Source organism: Mya arenaria, chromosome 9, assembly GCF_026914265.1.
Source record: "Mya arenaria isolate MELC-2E11 chromosome 9, ASM2691426v1".
In the NCBI taxonomy this organism is placed as follows: Eukaryota; Metazoa; Mollusca; class Bivalvia; order Myida; family Myidae; genus Mya; species Mya arenaria.
The window spans coordinates 12,053,406-12,074,699 of record NC_069130.1 but is presented as its reverse complement, the minus strand read 5'-3'; the positions used below and the strand labels follow the sequence as shown (position 1 = coordinate 12,074,699).

Below are 21,294 nucleotides of genomic sequence, written 5' to 3'. Positions count from 1 at the left end.
CTAGAACTGACGCGTCTGCTGGATTTGTTTTTGAATTCCATATCTGCATTGGGAAACCACATCTTTATCAAAATTAGATATAGCAAAAGAAATAGGAGAAAGGAAATTAAAGAGTAAACAGCACCATAACATATCTAATGTATAGATACATCATCTGTTGAGAAATAGGAATTTGAGGGTAATATGTAAAACAATGTAAACAAATGGATGAGTTTCTGGAATTTGTTTACATTTAAATAAATTTAGCAATATAAAATCCGAAATAACTGTATTTAATAGATAGTATACAGCACCATAAGATACTTAATGTGTCGACTCATGATTTATAGTGAAATATGATATTAAGCGTAAAAAGTTAAAAATGTAAACAAAAATATGAATTTCTGTAATTGGTCTATATCAAATTTTATTTAACAATGAATATACGCGAATAACTTTTTGAAAATCGTATTATAAAGCACCATAAAATACCTTATATATGGTCTCATCATCTATTGTGAAATGTGATTTATGTGTAAAAAGGTTAAAAAACAAAAGTAAGAGGAAATGTCTGGAGTTTGCCAAGAACTGGACAAAATTAAGCTGAAAGGGTACCTAAATATCTGTATTCAAATTGCATTATAGTGCTTTTTACTTAAGTTGCGTATTATTTTAAAAGAAGAAAGGTGAATATTAGCTATTATTTTGGTTAAAGTATTATAACTATGAATGAACGTGAGAATTTCTTGAATCTGCCAAAAGTCATAACAGAATTTAGAATCGACATATCAGAATAACTGTATCGTATCATCTTATTCATAGATATCAATTGTAATATTGCTAATTGTGAAAATTTACATTTAGGGAAACAGGTTTAAACAAAAAACAGAAGCTGAATTTTCTTGAACTTGCATATACTCAAATATTATTTTAAAATGACCTAAACACATTTATTTTAATTATTGTTATTATTATTACTATTTTATTTTTTTATTTTTTCATTAGATAAATAATAAATCATAAAACGGATGTGAATGTTTGATATAACGGCGCATCGTTTCGCAGCAAAACCAGTGGCGTTACTTTAAACTGAATATTATATACACACACACAATTGGACTAATAAACTTGTAGTTGATATTTAATAATGATGACTTAGTTATTGAGCAGAAGCGAATGTGGAGTGAGCAGATGTTAATGTGACGTTTGAAACTATAGGAGGTTTGACAAGGGGTGGGGGTATGAATGAGATTTAAACTATTGTTAGGATTCTGTCGCGACCTACATGCTCTGACATAAACCTGAGATAGAAGCTTGTTACACTGCATTTGCAAGAAAAATAATGTGAACCAGATACGAATGGTATAACCAATGGTGTTGCATCATTATATATCCTAATGCTAATGAAGCAAAACAGCGTGAAAATGTTGAAGACAGACTTGTTGGAAAAACTATGAAATATCTCACGTTTAGAAAGAAAGAAACCGTTGTAATTATGAATGTCAGTGCTTGGGTCAAATTTGATGATAAAATACTATGTGTTAGGTACTACTGTTTGCGCGTTATGCTACAAGATCAGGACTGGAACACACTGTTTTGAACCCGGTAGGAAGGGGTTGACAATCAGTGAGTAACAAACTACTTTATCGAGTGACAAGTTGAACAAAACAAGTTCACGCTCATAATATAAACATTGTACAGTGCACTTGTCAAACTGGATGCCATACTTAAGTATGCAACTGCAAGAAGGTTGGATTAAATTGCGTAATGCCTGATCCGCATGCCATCAGCGTTCAAGATTGTGCATACCTTATGCTAAATTAAGGCACTGACATTGCTATTCTAATCAACTAAAAACAGAGTCTAATGTGTGTAAATAATCTGATATACTTACTTATGTTACAAAATATCTAAATACACTATTTTCAGTATAAAGCATGAAATATAATAAGTTACATATTGGGACTTGTTTTGTTATTGTTTATGATCTAATTCCAGAAATCAACATTTTCGTTTATACTTTCAGAACTTTTAACACAAACCCACATGTTTCGTTTGATCTGATAGTATAAAGTTTTTTAAGGAATTTTCAACGAATTTTAAGTAATGTCCGTTGTGCTTAATAGTCATTTTTTGTAATAGTAATCGTTCAGTCGTTGATCCAGGTAAAGGCATATTTCATAAATTCGCAAATATATTTCTCCTTTTTTTTCATTTATTTTTTGGTTAATGTTTTATACAATATTCAGCCATATAATCTGTTTCTATACTTTAATGTAAATTATTTTTCAATATACGGCAATTGCACATACAAATGATTAATATATTTAATGTTGTGTTATATTTCACCATTAAAATCGCATTGCCTACAACACGATGTTTCCATATTTCAGGTGTGTTATACTTTAACATAATATTAAATACAGTACTTCTGGTATTTTGTTGCAAATTTGACCAAGTTATTGACAAAACTTCTTATTTTGATCTAATGTTCAAAACTTTTTACTGAAAAATCACCTTTCACACAAAACGATGTTTCTATATTTTAGATTTGCTATACTGTAATATAATATCTTTCAGTATTTCTGGCAGTATTCCTGCAAAATTCGGCTAAACATTAGCAAATTCCAGAAATTCCCACTTGTATTTAATTGTTTAAGCATTTTACCTCATCAATCTCATTTCTCACTTAACAATGTTTCTACACATTCTGCACTATAACTTATATTAATTACAGTAATTATAGAAACTTGCATTGCCTGATAATACAAATCCACAAAAAATTATACCATTGATGATTTATCAATGAATTGACATATTATTTCTTTTAAAAAACATGTAAAGCCAAGTTACTTTTTATCATCAATAACAAGCTTCCTTTTATTTTCTTCCTGACTGTACAAAAGGCCCATTCTAAAGTATTTTAAAAGTATGCTAGTATTGTTGAAAATGGTAAACTATTGCATTGAATACAATTGCTCACAATAACGATAAAAAGCGAGTGTACCTACTCCTGCCTGTCATCCTCCAATTATCGAGCAATTCCTTCCAGTCAGTAATTTTTTTATAATAAATAGTATTTGTAAATATGCGCTTGTAAATGATACGATGTGTTAACTGTTGCATTAAATACAAATGATAGCAACATAGGATATCTGCTGTAATGCTACATTTTAAATATCATTTTATCAATTGGATGTACTCAACATTCTTATATAAAGTGAACAACATCCAAACATAAGTAAATATTGTATCGTATTCCTTGCATAACAATGTATTTCACTTTAAGGTAATAAAACACTGGTTTCCGTAAGTATGACTTATTTACGGGGGATACTTACGCGGCAATTTTTTGTCTTTGACGTTTGAGTTCTTCTTCCAGGTCGCTAAAAATTGTAAAAGGGATGCAATTGTAAAATTTCAAGTGTTTTGTACTAATTAATTATTTTTACGATAATGTTTCCTGCAAGTCAAAATGAAGTCAAACATATATTGATCACACATTGCTAGTATGTGTTTACTCGATTTACATAGGGTATATTTTCTTATCTCAGTACTACCTTACTTGTTCTTATGTGGTTTGTTTCACCTCATATATTAATGCTGAAACTTCAAAAAATAGTCTTATAACACCTTTAATCATTTAATCAAAGTTTGTACAGTCGTTGGTGAAGTATGCATGTTCGAAATCATTACTCGGATAATCTATTGCTGAGCGGCCTTAAAACGGTGGTAAATACTATACTGGAACAATCCATCTATCATTTCCACACGCCACAAACGACTATTATATTGTGTTCATTATCTAGCGCTTCTAAGACTACCGGAAATAGGTTCAAATGATTTGTGCAACACGGGCACATATTTTAGCATGTTGTTTTGGTTAAAGGATTTTTAAAAAAGGTGAACATTGTGTATCTTTTAAAGGTAGAAGTTTAACATTGTTATTGCAATAATAAAATATATTTGAGGTTGACATTGCAGTTTTGGAATAGGTCAGAAATTAGGTAAAGTGTATTGTTGTTAAAGAGAAATGTAGAAGTCGGATATAACTCTTTTTGTTAGCGACGGCACTTATTCATGTATTAAAATAAGTTATCCAAAATACTAAAACAAACACACGCGACCGCATACTAAGAGAAAATAAGGTTGGGTAGCTTTGGCAGTAATGAAATTAAGATTTATATAATGTCTGTGGAAGATTTTGCTTTTCAAAAACACTTTTCCTTAAAAAAATATATTCATATAATTCTTTATACACTACCACTAGTAGGAGCAGGAAGACAAATAAGTATAAAACGTACTCATTTTTATCTTGCAAATCTATTAACTCCGCTTCTCTTGCACTCAATTGGTCTTTTCTTTCTTTTAGCAATGGATCCCATCTTGAGCAACTCTTTCTAAAATAGAAATACAGTATTCCTGTTTTAAAACTTTAGAATCATTCTCTAAGAGCGAGCTATCTTATCTTGTGTTTGCCTTATTTAAAAATTTATCTCGTTTTACATAGCAAAATTAGCTTTAAATTTGTTATTAATGCGACTTCGTATTTTGGACTTTCAAGCTTTGATGGTCAGGTGAAATGTTTATGTTACAAGCGTAAAACTGAATGAAAACATTAGGTAATGCAAACTGACGATTTTAAGTATATGTTGGCATTTAACTAAATATAATATTAGTTTTTGAAGGAAAGCACTGTCATACTCCATCTGATTACATTCCATCTTCAGTTTCTCAATTTCCTTCTCTAGGTATCTTTCCCTTTCTCTGAAAAAGAAACAGGTAAAATAATTATAGAGGCTTTTCAACAATGTGCAACCGGTTTCAAAATTACTACTTTCGCATTGAACATACGTCCATTTGACTGATAAAATTTATGATATATTATCATTTAAATGAGGATTTGAAGTGTGCTCGGTTATCGAACCATTTGTAGTTCGGAAACATTTAACGTTATTTCAATTGAAAAAGTGAATAATGAACCAAATCGATCTTTCAAAAAGTATAGGGAAGGTTGTCATATTTCACAACATCTAATTTATCGTTTCAAAGGAATCAAAATCATTTTAATTATTATAAATAAAGGAATTTGTACTATTTGGAGGCCTATATGCCTGACATATATAAACACCAGTGCTATGTGAGAATAAGGAATGGTCCAATCTTACGAAACTAATTCCTTTGTCGATTTTGCTAATAATTGCAATTTAATCCTTTAAACCAGTATTATTAGTTACACTGTTAGTAGCTGGGGGAGATATGTGTTATACACCCCAGTGGTTTCATACCATGCGAGAGCGAAGCCGAATTCTTTTAATAATAAAATTATATTACGATATAATGTAGTTGGTATGAAAATATTCAGTGACGCTTAGATATTGTCTCAATACTATATTTTTAAGAAATACAATAAGTATTACTTTAGAATCATCCTCGAGAAGCGAGTTGCCTTACTTTTGTCTTATTTGAAAATTTATCTCGTTTTTCATAGCAATATGAGCTTTAAAGTTGTTATTAATGCGCCTTCGTGTTCTAGACTTTCAATCAAGCTTTGATGGTCAGGTGAAATGTTTATGTTACAAGTGTAAAACTCAGTGAAAACATTAGGATAAATGAAAAATGACGATATAAAGTAAATTTAACTAAATATAATATCAGTTTTGCAAGAAAAGCACTGTCATACTCCATCCGATTACAATCAATCTTCAGTCCCTCAATTTCCTTCTGCAGGTTTCTTTCCCTTTCCCTGAACAAGAAACAGGTAAAATCATTATAGAGGCTTTTCAACAATGTGCAACCGATTACAAAATTACTACTTTCGCATTGAACATACGTCTATTTGACTGATAAAATGTATGATATATTATCATTTAAATGAGGATTTAACGTGTGTTCGGTTATTGCGCCATTTGTAGTTCGGAAACATTTAACGTTATTTCAATTGAAAAAGTGATTAATAAACAAAGTCGACCTTTCAAAATGTATAGGGTAGGTTGTGATACCTCACAACATCTAATTTATCGTTTCAAAGAAATCAAAATCATTTTAATTGTGATAAATAAAGGAATATGTACTGTTTGCTACGACGTTAAATAAAATTAAAGTCTTATGATTACTTGTAATAGGAGAATGAAATTGATCTAAAGCAAAAAGATTTAAATTCCCAAACCCTTTTATTTCCTCTTCCTCTTTCGCAAGTGTCTTAGTTAACCTGAAACTCAATATAATATAGTTCAATTATTTTCAAGTATGACTTGTCCAGCATAGTTCATACCATTTCATTCAATATCTACACAAGTATTGTATTGAGTTATTACTACTGTCGATCAATGTTATTGGAGTTATACAGGCTTGATGTGCGTGCAGCTCAGAGAAAGCCCTCTTGCGCTATTAACGAGAAATGAACTGCGCATTTAGAACAGCTGAAGTAAGCAAACGATCTTAAGCCTGATCATTGGCCCGGTTGTTGAAACAATCGCTCAATACTTAACGATGAATGTTATCGTTATAATTACTAAAAGCGCTAAATTTTCGTAAATTTCTTCGTTTTATTAATTTCGCTAAATTTCGATTGTTGGACGTTTTTAACGATAATGAAACCGTTACATCAGTTGTTAAGTTTACGAAAAATTTAAAGTCTCTCAAAACGTACTTTAAAATTTAAAGAATCATTTAACAAAAACCAAAATGGTTGCCGTAATTGGCTGTTTTGAAAATATTCCACGGAAAAATAGAGAATTTAGAGTGATAAATTAAATGAAAGCCTTAATGATTAAGAATTTAGAACAAGCTTCAGGTTGGGAAGTAGACGAACATTTTGCCAATATGATGAGTCTGGACCAAGCTAAGGAAACAGACAGAAGTTGTAGCCTGTAAGTCGAGGAACAAGTCTGTATAGCGCTGAGTTACTACGCTTCTGGATCATTTACGCAGGTTGTTGGTGACACACATTGTAGACACAAAGTACTGTTTGTAGAGTTGTGGCAAGGGTAACCAAACAGATTGTGAAGCGTAATATTCAGAACATTAAATTGCCAGTTGATGAAGCTACCAAGAGACGAGAGAAGTCTAAGTTTAGCGACATAGCTGGATGTCCACGTCCGTTTTATCAAGCCTTCACCAGACCAAGAGAGAGGTTTCATCAACAGAAAGGGTTTCGGTCCTTAAATGTGATGGCAGTTTGCGATGCAAAATCAAGTATATTTCAAAAAAATATCATACTGTAAATATTACACAGTTCTGTATATAACATGAAATAAAAGAAACTGTTGGTCACAGTTACTTGGTAATTGGCCATCATTTTTGGCCAGTCGAGCTACCTGATTCGAGCAATTTGGTCCCAAGGGTGATCTCTTGGACTGAGAATCATACTAAGCTCTGCTACCAGTTGTGATATTCGACTTGTTCATAGTGCGATTAATTTTTAAGAACTGTGTTATTGCTTAAACAAACTTTAAAAATTCTTAAAGCTTGACTAATAATCACATTTTTGCCAACTACACATTAACATTCCATGATGTAGTTCCCATGTATATAATGCTACTTAAATGTACACGATTTATTCTGTAGTTATACTCTTGAAAGAACTAGCCATTTTACAGTGGCATGTCAACTAACGGCAATGTGCGCGGGTGGATTGCCCGTACAGCCTGGAAAATTCGTTGATGCTATCACTGGTTAACGGGGGTGTAGAGGCGGGGCAGATAACTTGGGTCTTGAGTAATATGTTTGCAAATAAACGGACTTCCAAGCTCATATAGTTCAATTTCAGGCTATATACAACACATACTGAAATTCATGCAATGATATATTAAACACTTAAAGAATGAGACAAGTATATGCCCCTGTGGTATTTTAATAAAATGCAGAAATAGCCGTATCCATCAATCGGTAATCCGCAAACCTTAAAAGGGCAATTTGAAATAATCTGATCAAGTTATATTTTTCTTTTAGCTTTAATTGGTGCATATAAAACAGCACAAAAAGATGGCCTGCCTACTCTTTAAGTGATTGTGTTAAGCAAAATTAGATTTATCCACTTTATCGGAGTAGGGTTTTATATAAAAAATATCACATAGAGTCAAATTTGAATGCTTCAACTTGTCAGATTAAGGCTTTTCTGGTCCACTTATATGCATAGGTAACAGAATTATTCAGTTTAACGAAATTAGTGATCATTTTTCATAGACAGTCTAAACACCACTATTTGCCAAACTGATTGCCTCCGGGATAACTGGCGCAACAAAGAAAATAGCTGAAACAACTCACCAAAACTGAAATATTATTGACAACTGCTAGTGTTTTCATATGTAAGGTGGTTACATGATGTAGAAAATGCAGAGAACGCTTGATTATGCCAATTTAATTTTGTACTTAAACTATCTGTTTTGAATCTAGATTTGGCATACATTTAAGAGTACAGCACTTTACCGTTTTCTATAGACTGCTAAATTTAGTCTGATTTGCTATAAGTCTCACTTCTTTGAATCATTTACATACAAACTACTACAAAGATGACTAACATCTTCTTAAATATTGGATTCAGAGCTGCGTCTCCTGGATTCAGAATGCAGGACTACTGCCAGTGTGTGTGTGTGTGGGGGGGGGGGGGGGCACAACTAACAACAGCTTATTTGCACATAAAAAAGTTTTACACAAAATAAAAGTACAGTCGAACCCCGTTAGCTCGAACTCCCTGGGACCATCGAAGCTACCTCGAGCCTTGGAAAAATCGAGCCAAACGGGTATGCCGACATTCAGAATATAAAAATATCAGTCCTTAACATCCTGTTCGAGCCAGCAAGGAATTCGAGAGCCAAGCGAGAAGAGTGACATGCCATGGCAGAAGAGTTCCCCTGCCACAAAATTCCTATATATGTGTTTAGTTCCTATCTCGCAGTGAGCAGTGTTGATGATTGAAAAGTGTTCCCATCCTTTGATCTAAATCATAACCTCTCACTCAGCCATGGTTGTGGCTCCCAGACACTGACACTCCATCCATCTTTTCAATGACAATATCCCACTCAGCCATAGCGATTTCTGAACTGGTCAAATGCATGTCATAAGTTAGTAAAATTGGTACTTCAATTTACTGAAAGTGTTTTTTTTACAAAATAGTCATATCTGCTACATGTACGTGACAAGCTAGCTCTGCTGTGTGTACCGGTGTAATTAAAGTAAATTAAATCGATAATCAAACAGGGATAAATTCTTGGCAATTTCTATCCGATCAACAACTGACAAACATTTAATTAGTATTCAATTTGTAAAATCCATAATGACAACAACTGAAAAAACTACTCGTAGTAATTATTTATAAGGATACTTCGAACTATTTTGAAAATTACTGAGGCGTTATTTAGCATCTCGTCGTTTCAATTTTTATTTCAATATATTCTTCACGGAAAGGGCCGATTAAGCGCTGACGAAAACTAACGAACGCTGTTTCATCACGTTCTGGTGAACTTTTGGTGTCCGGCATTCACGCGTTTAATATGTTTTTTAACAGTAAATTACTGGTTCCATCACCTTTACGTCTTTTTCAAGCTCATAGTGGTTGCACGTTTGAAAGAAAGTAGTGCTATATGTTTACGAGCATACATGTAATGTCAACAGTAAAGTTACTATGTCGAAAATCAGTCAATGTCAGCAGTAAAGTAATTATGTCTTACATCAGTCAAAATCAGCAGTAAAGTTATTATGTCTAACATCAGTCTATGTCAGCAGTCACGTGATTATGTCTAACATCAGTCAATGTCAGCAGTAACGTTATTTATGTCAAACATCAGTCAAAATCAACAGTAATGCTATTATGTCTAACATCAGTCAATGTCAGCAGTCACGTGATTATGTCTTACATCAGTCATTGTCAGTAGTAAAATTATTATGTCTTACATCAGTCAATGTCAGTAGTAAAGTAATTATGTCTAATATCAGTCAAAGTCAGCAGTAAAGTTATTATGTCTTACATCATTCAATGTCATCAGTAAAGTTATTATGTCTAATATCAGTCAAAGTCAGCAGTAAAGTAATTATGTCTTGCATCAGTCGTTGTCAGCAGTAAAGTTATTATGTCTAATATCAGTCAATGTCAGCAGTAAAGTTATTATGTCTTACATCAGTCATTGTCAGCAGTAAAGTAATTATGTCTAACATCAGTCAAGGCCAGCAGTAAAGTTATTATGTCTTACATCAGTCAAAGTCAGCAGTAAAGTAATTATGTCTTACATCAGTCGTTGTCAGCAGTAAAGTTATTATGTCTAATATCAGTCAATGTCAGCAGTAAAGTTATTATGTCTTACATCAGTCATTGTCAGCAGTAAAGTAATTATGTCTAACATCAGTCAAGGCCAGCAGTAAAGTTATTATGTCTTACATCAGTCATTGTCAGCAGTAAAGTAGATATGTCTTACATCAGTCAAGGTCAACAGCAAAGATATTATGTCTTACATCAATCAATGTCAGCAGTAAAATTATTATTTCTTACATCAATCAATGTCAGCAGTACAATTACTATTTCTTACATCAGTCAATGTCAGCAGTAAAGCTATTATGTCTTACATCAGTCAATGTCAGCAGTAAAGCTATTATGTCTAACATCAGTCAATGTCAGCAGTAAAGCTATTATGTCTTACATCAGTCAATGTCAACAGTAAAATTATTATGTCTAACATCAGTCAATGTCCACAGTAAAGCTATTATGTCTTACATCAGTCAATGTCAGCAGTAAAGTTATTATGTCCTACATCAGTCAATGTCAGCAGTAAAGCTATTAATATATCTTACATCAGTCAATCGAATCGGGATATACGTGGCAATGGCTACATTATCGGGTGAGACGCGAGGCCTATTTAAGCCTGCTTAGTAATAAATATACACGTACCTTATTCCATACACGTAGATGAAAAATAAATTAACTTGAACAGGTTTAATACACACACAGTTTTGGTAAGCACATTGAACCTTGAACGTTGATATTTACACCCCTTAGTCATAATAAGTTCTTTGATGGTAAATGACTACCAAGTACATATTTTGGATTGTACACCTTAGCTAACATACATATTTGTGTAGTGAAAAGTTTATCGATAACAGCAAACAGCTTGTGAGCAATAAATTAGATATTTACGCCAGTGAAAAGCATATAAATAATAATGAAGCCAATAATGAATGATGGGTATGAATTTAAAAGTATCTCAATTAGTGTTGACTGGTACTATCCAAATAGCAATATCTACATCATACAGTTCTAATGAAGTTAATGATGGGGTAGAAGAGGACACATTTAAATAAAGTTTCCAGCGAAGCATTGTATCAATCGCAAAATTGTGACGGAAGTTTACGGACTGGTTTAAGGGTTTGGGATCTGACAGATAAGACATAATCGCGTAACAAATCGCAAAACAGGGGGTATGAAAACTCAAATTTAACTGAACATTGTAGTTATTTCAGTACAGTAGGATGAACAAGTTCAGAATAAATCTAACATTTCAAATCAATAAATCAAAACACAAATCAAATATAAAACGTCTACCAGAACAATTAACAACATGCGTGCAGAATACACCATAAATGTATCATTGCCAGGTGCATGGAATGGGTAATGGAAGACAACCGTGTTATTCACCAAAATACAAATTTGGTAAACCAGGACCGTCAAAATTCGACTTGACCCCGGCTACTTGAAGTGGACGGAACAGAGATACGGCGGGGCTGAGCAATATCCAGCGAGTCCATAAGGCAATGTCACAGAGAGAAATAAAGCAGCCGGGAGGAGTAACGAAAGATCATGTTTTGTGCATTTAGTATTCATAAACATGTGACGAAAACCTACAGTGCAATAACTAAAAAAAATATTTAAATATAATGATATTATACTTTGTACTGAAACGTTGTTACGATAAGTCAATTAATGATGTGGAGGGATAATAACTTTTTTTTACTTTTGCAGTAAAGGTAAAATAATTGTTTCAAACTGAACCAGTGGGATTATGGTAGTCTTCATACATGATTGTTTGACAGATCAGGTAGCACTAGTAAAAACAACTGAAGACTGTATTTTGTATTTGAAAACAAATTGTAATTTATTTATTTTCAGAAATATGGTCTATGTGTTTATTTTATAATTTACCACAGGGAATCTTCATATGCAACCACGTTTCGTCGGTTTTAAATTGTAAAACTACTTGTGACGTTGCGCTAACGGTATCATTTAAGCAGAATTCATGAATTACTATTGTACTGAGAAACCTGGCTTCATAAGAAAAAAAAATACCCACAAGAAACTGTTGACCTGATATCGAAATACTGACCGTTCAAATAGAAACAAATAATGACATGTGATTTGAATAGGAGGGCATGATATTTAATGTTATTGAGATAATATTTTAAAAGGTTAATATTGTCATAAAATATTGTCACATAGACACATGATACATTTGCGCATGCATAGTTGAGTATGTAGCCTCTCGTGTTTTTCTCAGTTCCGCCCTAAAAGGAACGAAAAAACATTTTTATGCAATAAGCTACATTCAATCGTCAATGCTCATAGATACGTTTTTGATATGAACAATGTTAGACACCAACACTACTTTGTACAATCAAAATATATATTTTAAGAACTTGGTGAAAGGCATACTTTTGGTAAGGACATCTTTTAAAAATGAAATGATTGATGATGGCGAAAAGACAGAGCAGAAATCATTTATTATTATTGTATTGAGAAACCTGGCTCCAAAAGTATTATTGTACCCACAAGAAACTGTTGGCCTGATATCGAAATACTGACCGTTCAAATAGAAACAAATACTGACATGTGATTTGTAATCAGAGAGTAATTCAATATGGGTTTCTAGAAGAAATGACATTATCAAATTGTAATGCAATGGGCGTGTAAAGAAGCGATGGTACGATCAAAGGGTAATGCAATAGACGAATATAGAGGAAATGGGATGATCAAACTTTAATGCAATAGGAATGTTACCGGTTGATGGTTTGATACTATGAAAATACAATACGTTTGTCTAATGTTTGGCATTTTATTATCCAAAGATAACGCAATAGTCGTATCTCACTGAAATAAGATGATTATATTTCGTGATAAAATGAGATGCCCAGAAGATTGTTCAAGAAAACTTGTGTGTGTGTGTGTTTGTGCAAATAATGCTTTTTTAACACTATTGATTATGACCTAAAAATGAATGAAAAAAACACGTCATACTTATAATGTCTTTGCACTTACAGATTTAATTTTTTATCCCGGTCTTCTTTCAGGCAACTGAAGTTTCAATTTTGAAGGAGTTTTTATGTAAAGAAATGCTTACATTGTCTGATATGTATATATTCGGACGAGTTTACCATCATTTTCTTGTATGAAATAAAGGAAGTTTTTTTTACCAGTATATCGATTCGTATTGGAATTTGAAAATAAACGTGCATTGACTGTAATCAATTGTAATGCTACGTTCAGTTACAAGAATATGCTCTTCGACATTAAATACTACCCGCTTTGCAATATAATATTTGAAATATGGACCCCATTATACGAAAACTCATAAGTATCTTAATACATAATCAAGCTATGTTCACTCTTGTTATTTGGTGCAAAATGTGCAATGTTCTTGTTTAACAGTTTTGAACCCTTCAATAACATTATCTTTAAGTTGAACATCATAAGCTTTATTTTGGTTGATACAATTGAGATCAAGTAATTTGGCAGGAAAAGGGAACCGGAAATATTCGAATTCTTTCATTTACAAGTACGTTTAGAACAAGGTCGAAAAATCAAAGGGTTTTAAATGTACATTAAATATTGTTGTTTGAAATATTTTTTTTATTGAAGAAGCATTGTGATTGATCCATATTAAACGTCTAGCTTGCGCGATTCTAGTAGTGTTATGAAATTAAGTAAGACTTTGGAATATTTAATGATCTTAAATGAAAAATTCCTCATAGTGTATTTAATATGAAAAGAGACAAAATAGTGTTTACATTCACATGCAATTGATTAGGTTAATTTAGTATCGACTTGTAAATATAAAAGCAAACAGTTTGTGATGTACACAAACGGGTTAAAGATTCATTTTCTATTTTTCTAAATCGGGGAGAGTACTCTTTCAACACTTAATTAGGTATGCATCATTGCCCTTTAATTAGCATATCAAAAGAAATCAAATTAGGTGATAGATATTGGCCTACCTTAACTGTTCTTGTGATTCCTTTATGTCCATTTCCTTCAATCTAGGGGTAACATACATATTAATTGATTTTATATTCAAGAATACACCCTGATATTCCGTGTGTCTTTATCCCTTTAATTCTGATTTTTAATTCGTGTTATTTTTAATTTAAATACTAAAATCAGCATATAATTATCTTGATGTTTTTGTATTCATTGAATGTGTATATATGTTAAATTGAATAGTTCATGCTCATGTATTAAACTACAATGTATATGCACATGTTAATACATAATTTGTGAATTTGTTTTAAATAAATCTTGACTTATGTTATCTGGAGGTTATCAAAGTTTGTTTCTTGAATATGAAACAAAGTTCAACGGTGCTCACACATTTATTACTATTACTTTATAACGCAATATTGCCCTTCAATTAACGTTAAAAAACACACCAAATAACTTGGTACATGTAGGCCTACCTTAATTCTTCTCCAAGTTTCCTTAAAGCTTGATCCATGCACCTAAGGATAATATATATAAAATTCCATTAAGAAAGAAAACGTCAACGTTTTTCTTTTTTGTCGTGATTTGTTTATTTATGCACGATAACGACAACGAGGCCCCAATGATACTCTTTGAAAAATAAACGACATAACTCGACCGACCTGATTAATCAAAATGTATCTGATACACACGTTGTTTTCGAGCGAATGGATAACATTTCTGCTTAATTGTTGTAAGTATTTACAATAGTAAAAGGTATGAAGTTATTATTATGAAATAACCTTAATATGAATATTGATGAAATCGATTGCATATGAGAAACGAACTTATGAAATACTTACTCAATTTCGTCTTCCAAAGCTTTTAACTGCATATGGTTTCCTCTCCATTGGTTTAACTTTGCTGCTAGAGTGTGTTTACACATATCGCCACTTTTCCTGGAAGTGGTACTAATCAGTCATTTTAGATTTACTATAATGTTCAGAGACAGAGCTAAATCAAAAGTTCTTATATTACCTGTTTTATAAATAAACACGTTGAAAAATAAGTAATAAAACATGAGTTATTAATACCAAACGTCAAATCATCAGTTCATAATACGAACTATGCTTCATTGGCCGATTGCTCAGAACTTCAAGTTTTTAACGTTGCTAACTTCGCCATTGTTGACTATCAAACCGGTCCCACTTCGGATATTTGATAAATACGTTTAATAGTTAACAACGATGTTCTGATTTAACAGCTCCACGTCAACACTGTTTTAAAGCAATTTTATCTACAGTTCCAGTTTAAACTATTTTCAAACCTTAAGCTTTAGATTTTGTACATTTTAGTCGTTTTGCTTGATATTGGAAAAAGTAAGATAAAGTGAAGACATGTTATACACAGCTTTACCTCAGTTCATTACATTCCTTCTGCAGTTCCTCTATATTCGTTTTCAGCTTCGTTTCATTTTCTCTAAACGAGACAAGAAATATACAGCGATATATATGTCTACTTTGTTAAACACAACGTAAAGTCTTGCATAATGGCAGCGATCACAACTTCGACCAGAATATAAGTTTGTTACCAGGATCTGAATATTGGATTGAAATGTACCGTTTTTTTTCCTTCTGCTTTTAATAACGAAAATTTTGTGTTGCTTAAAGGATAACGACTGTAGTCTGTATTTCCTTAACAACATGAAAGAAAATTATAAAAAAGTTATATTTCGTCAATCCGTCTTGATAAAAGATTAAATAGAAACTTCAACAAAATTGCTTACCTAGCTCTACGTAGTTCTTCTTCCTGACCTCGAATCCTCTCCAAAACCTGTGTCTTCTCCATTTTAGAAGCCTCGACTTCTTCTCCTTTTCTGTGTAAATAAGTCACGTATTAATTTAACAATAATGCGCTCATCTGTTTATGAAATACCAATGAGATTGTTGAGGAGCCCGTATTAAAGCTATCAATATATATTCCAACATATTTATCTGTAACCGAGTTGAAATGAAAAAACAAAAACAGTTGACATATGGCAGTTTTCCGGTCTTTTGCCAAGACGAGGGTGTTGATCTTTAAGTTAATTTTAGGATATGCAATTATATTTGGCTATACTGATGTTAAATGGGTTCATTATAATCACCACCAGTTTTTGATTTGAAACCAATATTCCGATGTATTTAAAGGTATATGTGAGGGAAATTGTCGTCAAAAAGTCTTAAGATCTTGGTCTTCCCCTTCTTGGAAATTATCAGCTTTATATTCTCTTTTGAACGTTGTTTTAATGTTTCTGATCTTAGTGTATTTCAACCAGTTTGGCATATTATGCTTTTTGTGATAGTTATTTTTTGTATAACGAGCCGTGTAAATAAGATTATGGTACTTTAAGTTCTTGTAAGACGTAGTATTTTGTCTTGGTGTTTTATGTTTTACAGTGGCATGCTCGTCAATGACTTGTCTCTATAGCTGTCCGTGAGCCCAATATATATCATCAATAACCTCGAAGATGTTGGAAAGATGCAACGGTACATTGAAAAGATGTTCATTACTAAAAGAGACATTCAATTTCATAAAGGGCTCACTTTGTTCTTTTATATATTTTGCAATGACGTTTTGACAGTTCTTAAGGCCGCAATTAAAGTTGACAGTTTTACACATGAACTACTTTGCATTTAGTGATAATGACATCAAGTTTAGGCTTTCAGTTTTTCATAAAACATTTAGGTTATGTACAATTTGTTTTGGCCCGTCGATAATAATCTCATTTGAGTAAGATTTCAGTAAGTCATAATTTAACTCTCCTAAGCACAGAATATGTTCAAAATTTATCAACATTTTGTTCGAACACTAAGAGTTATATTTTCAAAGTATGCGTTTGATCTATAATAGTAAACTGAATCATAAAGACAACATAAATAAACGACACATTGTGTAGGGTGACTGTCTAATGTGAAATTGGTAGTGTCGACAAAGTCAAATATACTACAACGATGCATAGAAATGACATATAAATTTAAGTTCAGCACAGTTTCCATTATTATATTTTAAAAATAATTAAACGGTGTAGGTGTATCATTTACATCAAAACGTGGTGATAATTACAAACACCTAACTATGACGGGAGGCTTCAATTGCACCACATAATATAATTGACAGGAATAAGCCTTCTGTTTGCAAGACTTTTATCCGGTAAGCGTGTCTAGAAGCGATGGAATATATCGCAATAGCATGTGCTGAGGCTATGCGGTAATCAATGAGTAATTCAATTCGGGTGTCTAGAAGAAATGATCTTTTTGTAATGCAATGGGTGTGTCTAGAGGCGATGGTGTAAGCAAAAGATAATGCAAGAGGCGAATATAGAGGGAATGAGATAATCAAACTTTAATGCAATAGACGTGTCAAAGGCTGACGGTTTGATAATATGAAAATGCAATACGTTTGTCTAATGTGTGGCCAGGTGATATTATATGAATGAAGATGAGGCAATAGTCGTATCTTACTGAAATGCGATGATTGCATTTCTTGATGAAATGAGATGACCAGAAGATTATTCAATAATACTTGTTTGCAAGTTTTTGTGCAAGTAATGCTTTTCAACACTATTGGCTATGTCCTTAACATGATTGAACAGTATATCACGTTATACTTATAATGTCTTTGCACTTACCGATTTATTGTTTTATCCTGGTCTTCTTCCAGGCAACTGAAATTAAGAAAGTATTGCAATATACATGTAACGCAATTACGGCTTTTAACGTTTCTACGAGAAAAAGAACGGAAATAAAATGAATGATGAGTACGTCTCCATTTGTCTTAAGGTATTTACCCTCATATAATTTTCATTTATTCCAATTAAAAGTGAAATTTATATTCTCCTCTTTTCAATTTTGAAGGAGTTTTGATGTAAAAAAAATGCTTACATTGTCAGATATGTATTTACATAATTTTTCAGTTGATCATTATAAGATTTATTTTGGTTGATACAATCGAGATCAAGTAATCTGACTAAAATGGGAACCGAATAATCCGAAATATTTCATTTACAAGAACGTTAAGAACAATGTTTATGCAAAAAGCTGCATAAACAAGCTCAATAGCAAAAGGTTTAAATATAAATCCGGTTTAATGTCACTTGGTTAACGCCAAAGACATAGAACATAAAATCACAAACAATAAACATAAAAGAACAGCACAAAACTTCACAAACAGCACAGTGCATACATACTATATTTTTTAATAAAAAAACTAGGTATCAATGTCGAAAAAGCTAGGGTTGGAAATGTTCACTCATTTTTGTTGCTTGAATTGTTTTATTGACGGAGCATTGTGACTAATCCGTATTAAACGTCTACCATGCGTGATTCTACTAGTGTAATGAAATTAAGTAAGACTTCGGAATATTTAATGATGTTAATTGAAAAATTTCTCATAGTGTATTTAATAAGAAAAGAGATAAAATAGTGTTTACATTCAAACGAAATTGATTAGACTATGTTTGAAAAAGGTTAGTATTGACTTGTAATTATAAAAGCAAACAGTTTGTGATGTACACAAACGGGTTAAAGATTCCTTGTCTATTTTTCAAAATCGGGGAGAGTACACTATAAACACTCAATTAGATATGCATTATTGCCCTTTAATTAACATATCAAAGCAAGTCAAATAAGGTGATAGATATTGGCTTACCTTAACTGTTCTTGTGATTTATTTAAGTCCATTTGCTTTAATCTAGGGATAACATACACATTAATTGATTTTATATTCAAGAATACACACTGATTCATCCCGGTGTCGTTATCCCTTAAATTCTGTTTTTATATTCGTGTTGTTATTTTTAATACTAAAATCAGCATATAATTATCTTGATTTATTGTATTCATTGAACGTGTATAGATGTTCAATTGAATAGTTCATGCTCATGTATTAAACTACAATGTATATGCACGTGTTAATACATGATTTGTGTATTTGTTTAAAATAAATCTTGACTTATGTTATCTAGTGGTTATAAAAGCTTGTTTCTTGAAGATGAAACAGAGTTCAACGGTGCTCATACATTAATCACTATTATTTTGTAACGCAATATTGCCCTTCAATAAGAATATAAAACACACATCAAATAACTTGGTACATGTAGGCCTACCTTAATTCTTCTCCAGTTTTCCTTAAAGCTTCATCAATGCATCTGAGGATAAAATATATATAATTCCGTTAAGAAAGAAAACGACAACATATTTCTTTGTTGTCATGATTTGTTTATTTAAGCACGATGAAGACGACGACAACGAGGCCCCAGTGATACTCTTTGAAAAATAAACGACATAACTCGACCGACCTGATCAAGCAAAATGTATCAGACACACAAGTTAATTTCAAGCGAATGGATACCATTCCTGCTTAATTGTTGAATAAATTTGCAATGGTAAAACGTTTGAAGTAATAATTATGAAATAACCTTGATATGAATATTGATGATATCGATTGCATATGAGAAACACACTTATAGTTTACTTACTTAATTTTGTATTGCAAATCTTCTAACTGCTTGTGGGTTTTTTCCGATTCGTTTGCCTTTGCTGCTAGAGTGTCATAATACATATCGGCACTTTTCCTGGAAAATTGTTATATTATGTCATTTAAGATTTACTATAACGTTCGAGAGAGTTAAAGCAAAGAAATTCTTATTTTACTTGTTTTGGTTAAAGTGAAGACATGTTATACACAACCTTACCTCAGTTCAATACATTCCTTCTCCAGTTCCTCTATATTCTTTTTCAGCTTCGTTTCATTTTCTCTAAACGAGACAAGAAATATACAGCGTAATATATGTCTTCTTTGTTATATACAATGCAAAGTCTTGCATTATTGCAGCGATCACAAATTCGGCCAGAATATAAGTTGGTTACGAGGATCTGAATATTGGATTGAAATAGGCCGTTTTTGCTTCTAATAGCGAAATGTTTGTTCTGCTTAAATGATTACGATTGTAGTCTGTATTTCCTTGAAAACATGAACAAAAAAAGTTTTATTTCTTCAATCCGTCTTGATAAAAGATTAAATAAAAACTTCAACAAAATTGCTTACCTAGCTCTACGTAGTTCTTCTTCATGACCTCGAATCCTCTCCAAAACCTCTGTCTTCTCCATTTTAGAAGCCTCTACTTCTTTTCCTTTTCTGTAAAATAAGTCACGTATTAACTTAACATCCATGGGTTTGGCTGTTTATAAAATACCAATGAGATTGTTGAACTTACATTTAAACTTAATAATAATGGTAATATCATTAAGCAGTATCAATAAAAGTAAGATTACATTACAGATCTAAACAAACGCTCTTGAAAAGTCTTTACGACTGCACACGATAATAATCCTTTAAAATGTTTCATTTTCGATCAATTTGTTTTCAAATTTAAGGCCATATTGTTTTTTGATTTTTATTTCGATTTGAAAACAGTTGTCATTTATGCAGGGGGGAATATTTATTGAAAATGAAATAGCTGTTAACAAACGCTTATAAAATACTTTAACTTTCAACGGATGTACACGATAACTGTTCATTAATATTTTTCATTTTAGATAAGCTTTTTTGTTCAAATTTGTTTTAAATTAATGTCTACAGCAGTGTGTAATGTTAAATCTCAATCAAAGTCAGCAGTAAAATTACTATGCCGTATCTCAATCAATGTCAGCAGTAAAGTTATTGTGTCGTATCTCAATCTATATCTTTATCAGTGGTATAATGTTAAATCTCGATCAATGTCAGCAGTAAAGGTATTATGTCGTATCTCAATCAATGTTCGCAACATTGGTATAATGTTAAATCTCGATCAATATCAGCAGTAAAGGTATTATGTCGTATCTCAATCAATGTTCGCAACATTGGTATAATGTTAAATCTCGATCAATGTCAGCAGTAAAGGTATTATGTCGTATCTCAATCAATGTCTACAAAAGTGGTACAATGTTAAATCTCAATCAATATCAGCAGTAAAATAATGTGTCGTATCTCAATTAATGTTCACAGCATTGGTATAATGTTAAATCTCGATCAATGTCGGCAGGACAATTATTATGTCGTACCCCAATCAATGTATACAACAGTCGTACACTGTTAAATCTCCATCAATATCAGTAGTAAAAATATTATGTCGCATC

The 21,294-nt window shown here is 32.1% G+C and overlaps 1 protein-coding gene across 1 annotated transcript in view; it reads right to left on the bottom strand.

Annotated features, from left to right (window-relative positions):
- Positions 1-20,286, bottom strand: part of LOC128245741 (golgin subfamily A member 6-like protein 7) — a 27,386-nt gene extending 7,100 nt beyond the window's left edge. Inside the window, exons 1-10 of the mRNA XM_052963968.1 lie at positions 20,225-20,286; positions 19,872-19,934; positions 17,808-17,843; positions 15,924-16,013; positions 15,554-15,616; positions 14,176-14,217; positions 5,663-5,725; positions 4,684-4,746; positions 4,284-4,379; positions 3,321-3,365 (exon numbers count right to left, since the gene is read on the bottom strand). Coding sequence (XP_052819928.1) covers positions 3,321-3,365; positions 4,284-4,379; positions 4,684-4,746; positions 5,663-5,725; positions 14,176-14,217; positions 15,554-15,616; positions 15,924-16,013; positions 17,808-17,843; positions 19,872-19,934; positions 20,225-20,286 — 623 coding nt within the window. The remainder of the gene's footprint in view (positions 1-3,320; positions 3,366-4,283; positions 4,380-4,683; positions 4,747-5,662; positions 5,726-14,175; positions 14,218-15,553; positions 15,617-15,923; positions 16,014-17,807; positions 17,844-19,871; positions 19,935-20,224) is intronic.
- Between the last annotated feature and the right edge of the window lie 1,008 nt (positions 20,287-21,294).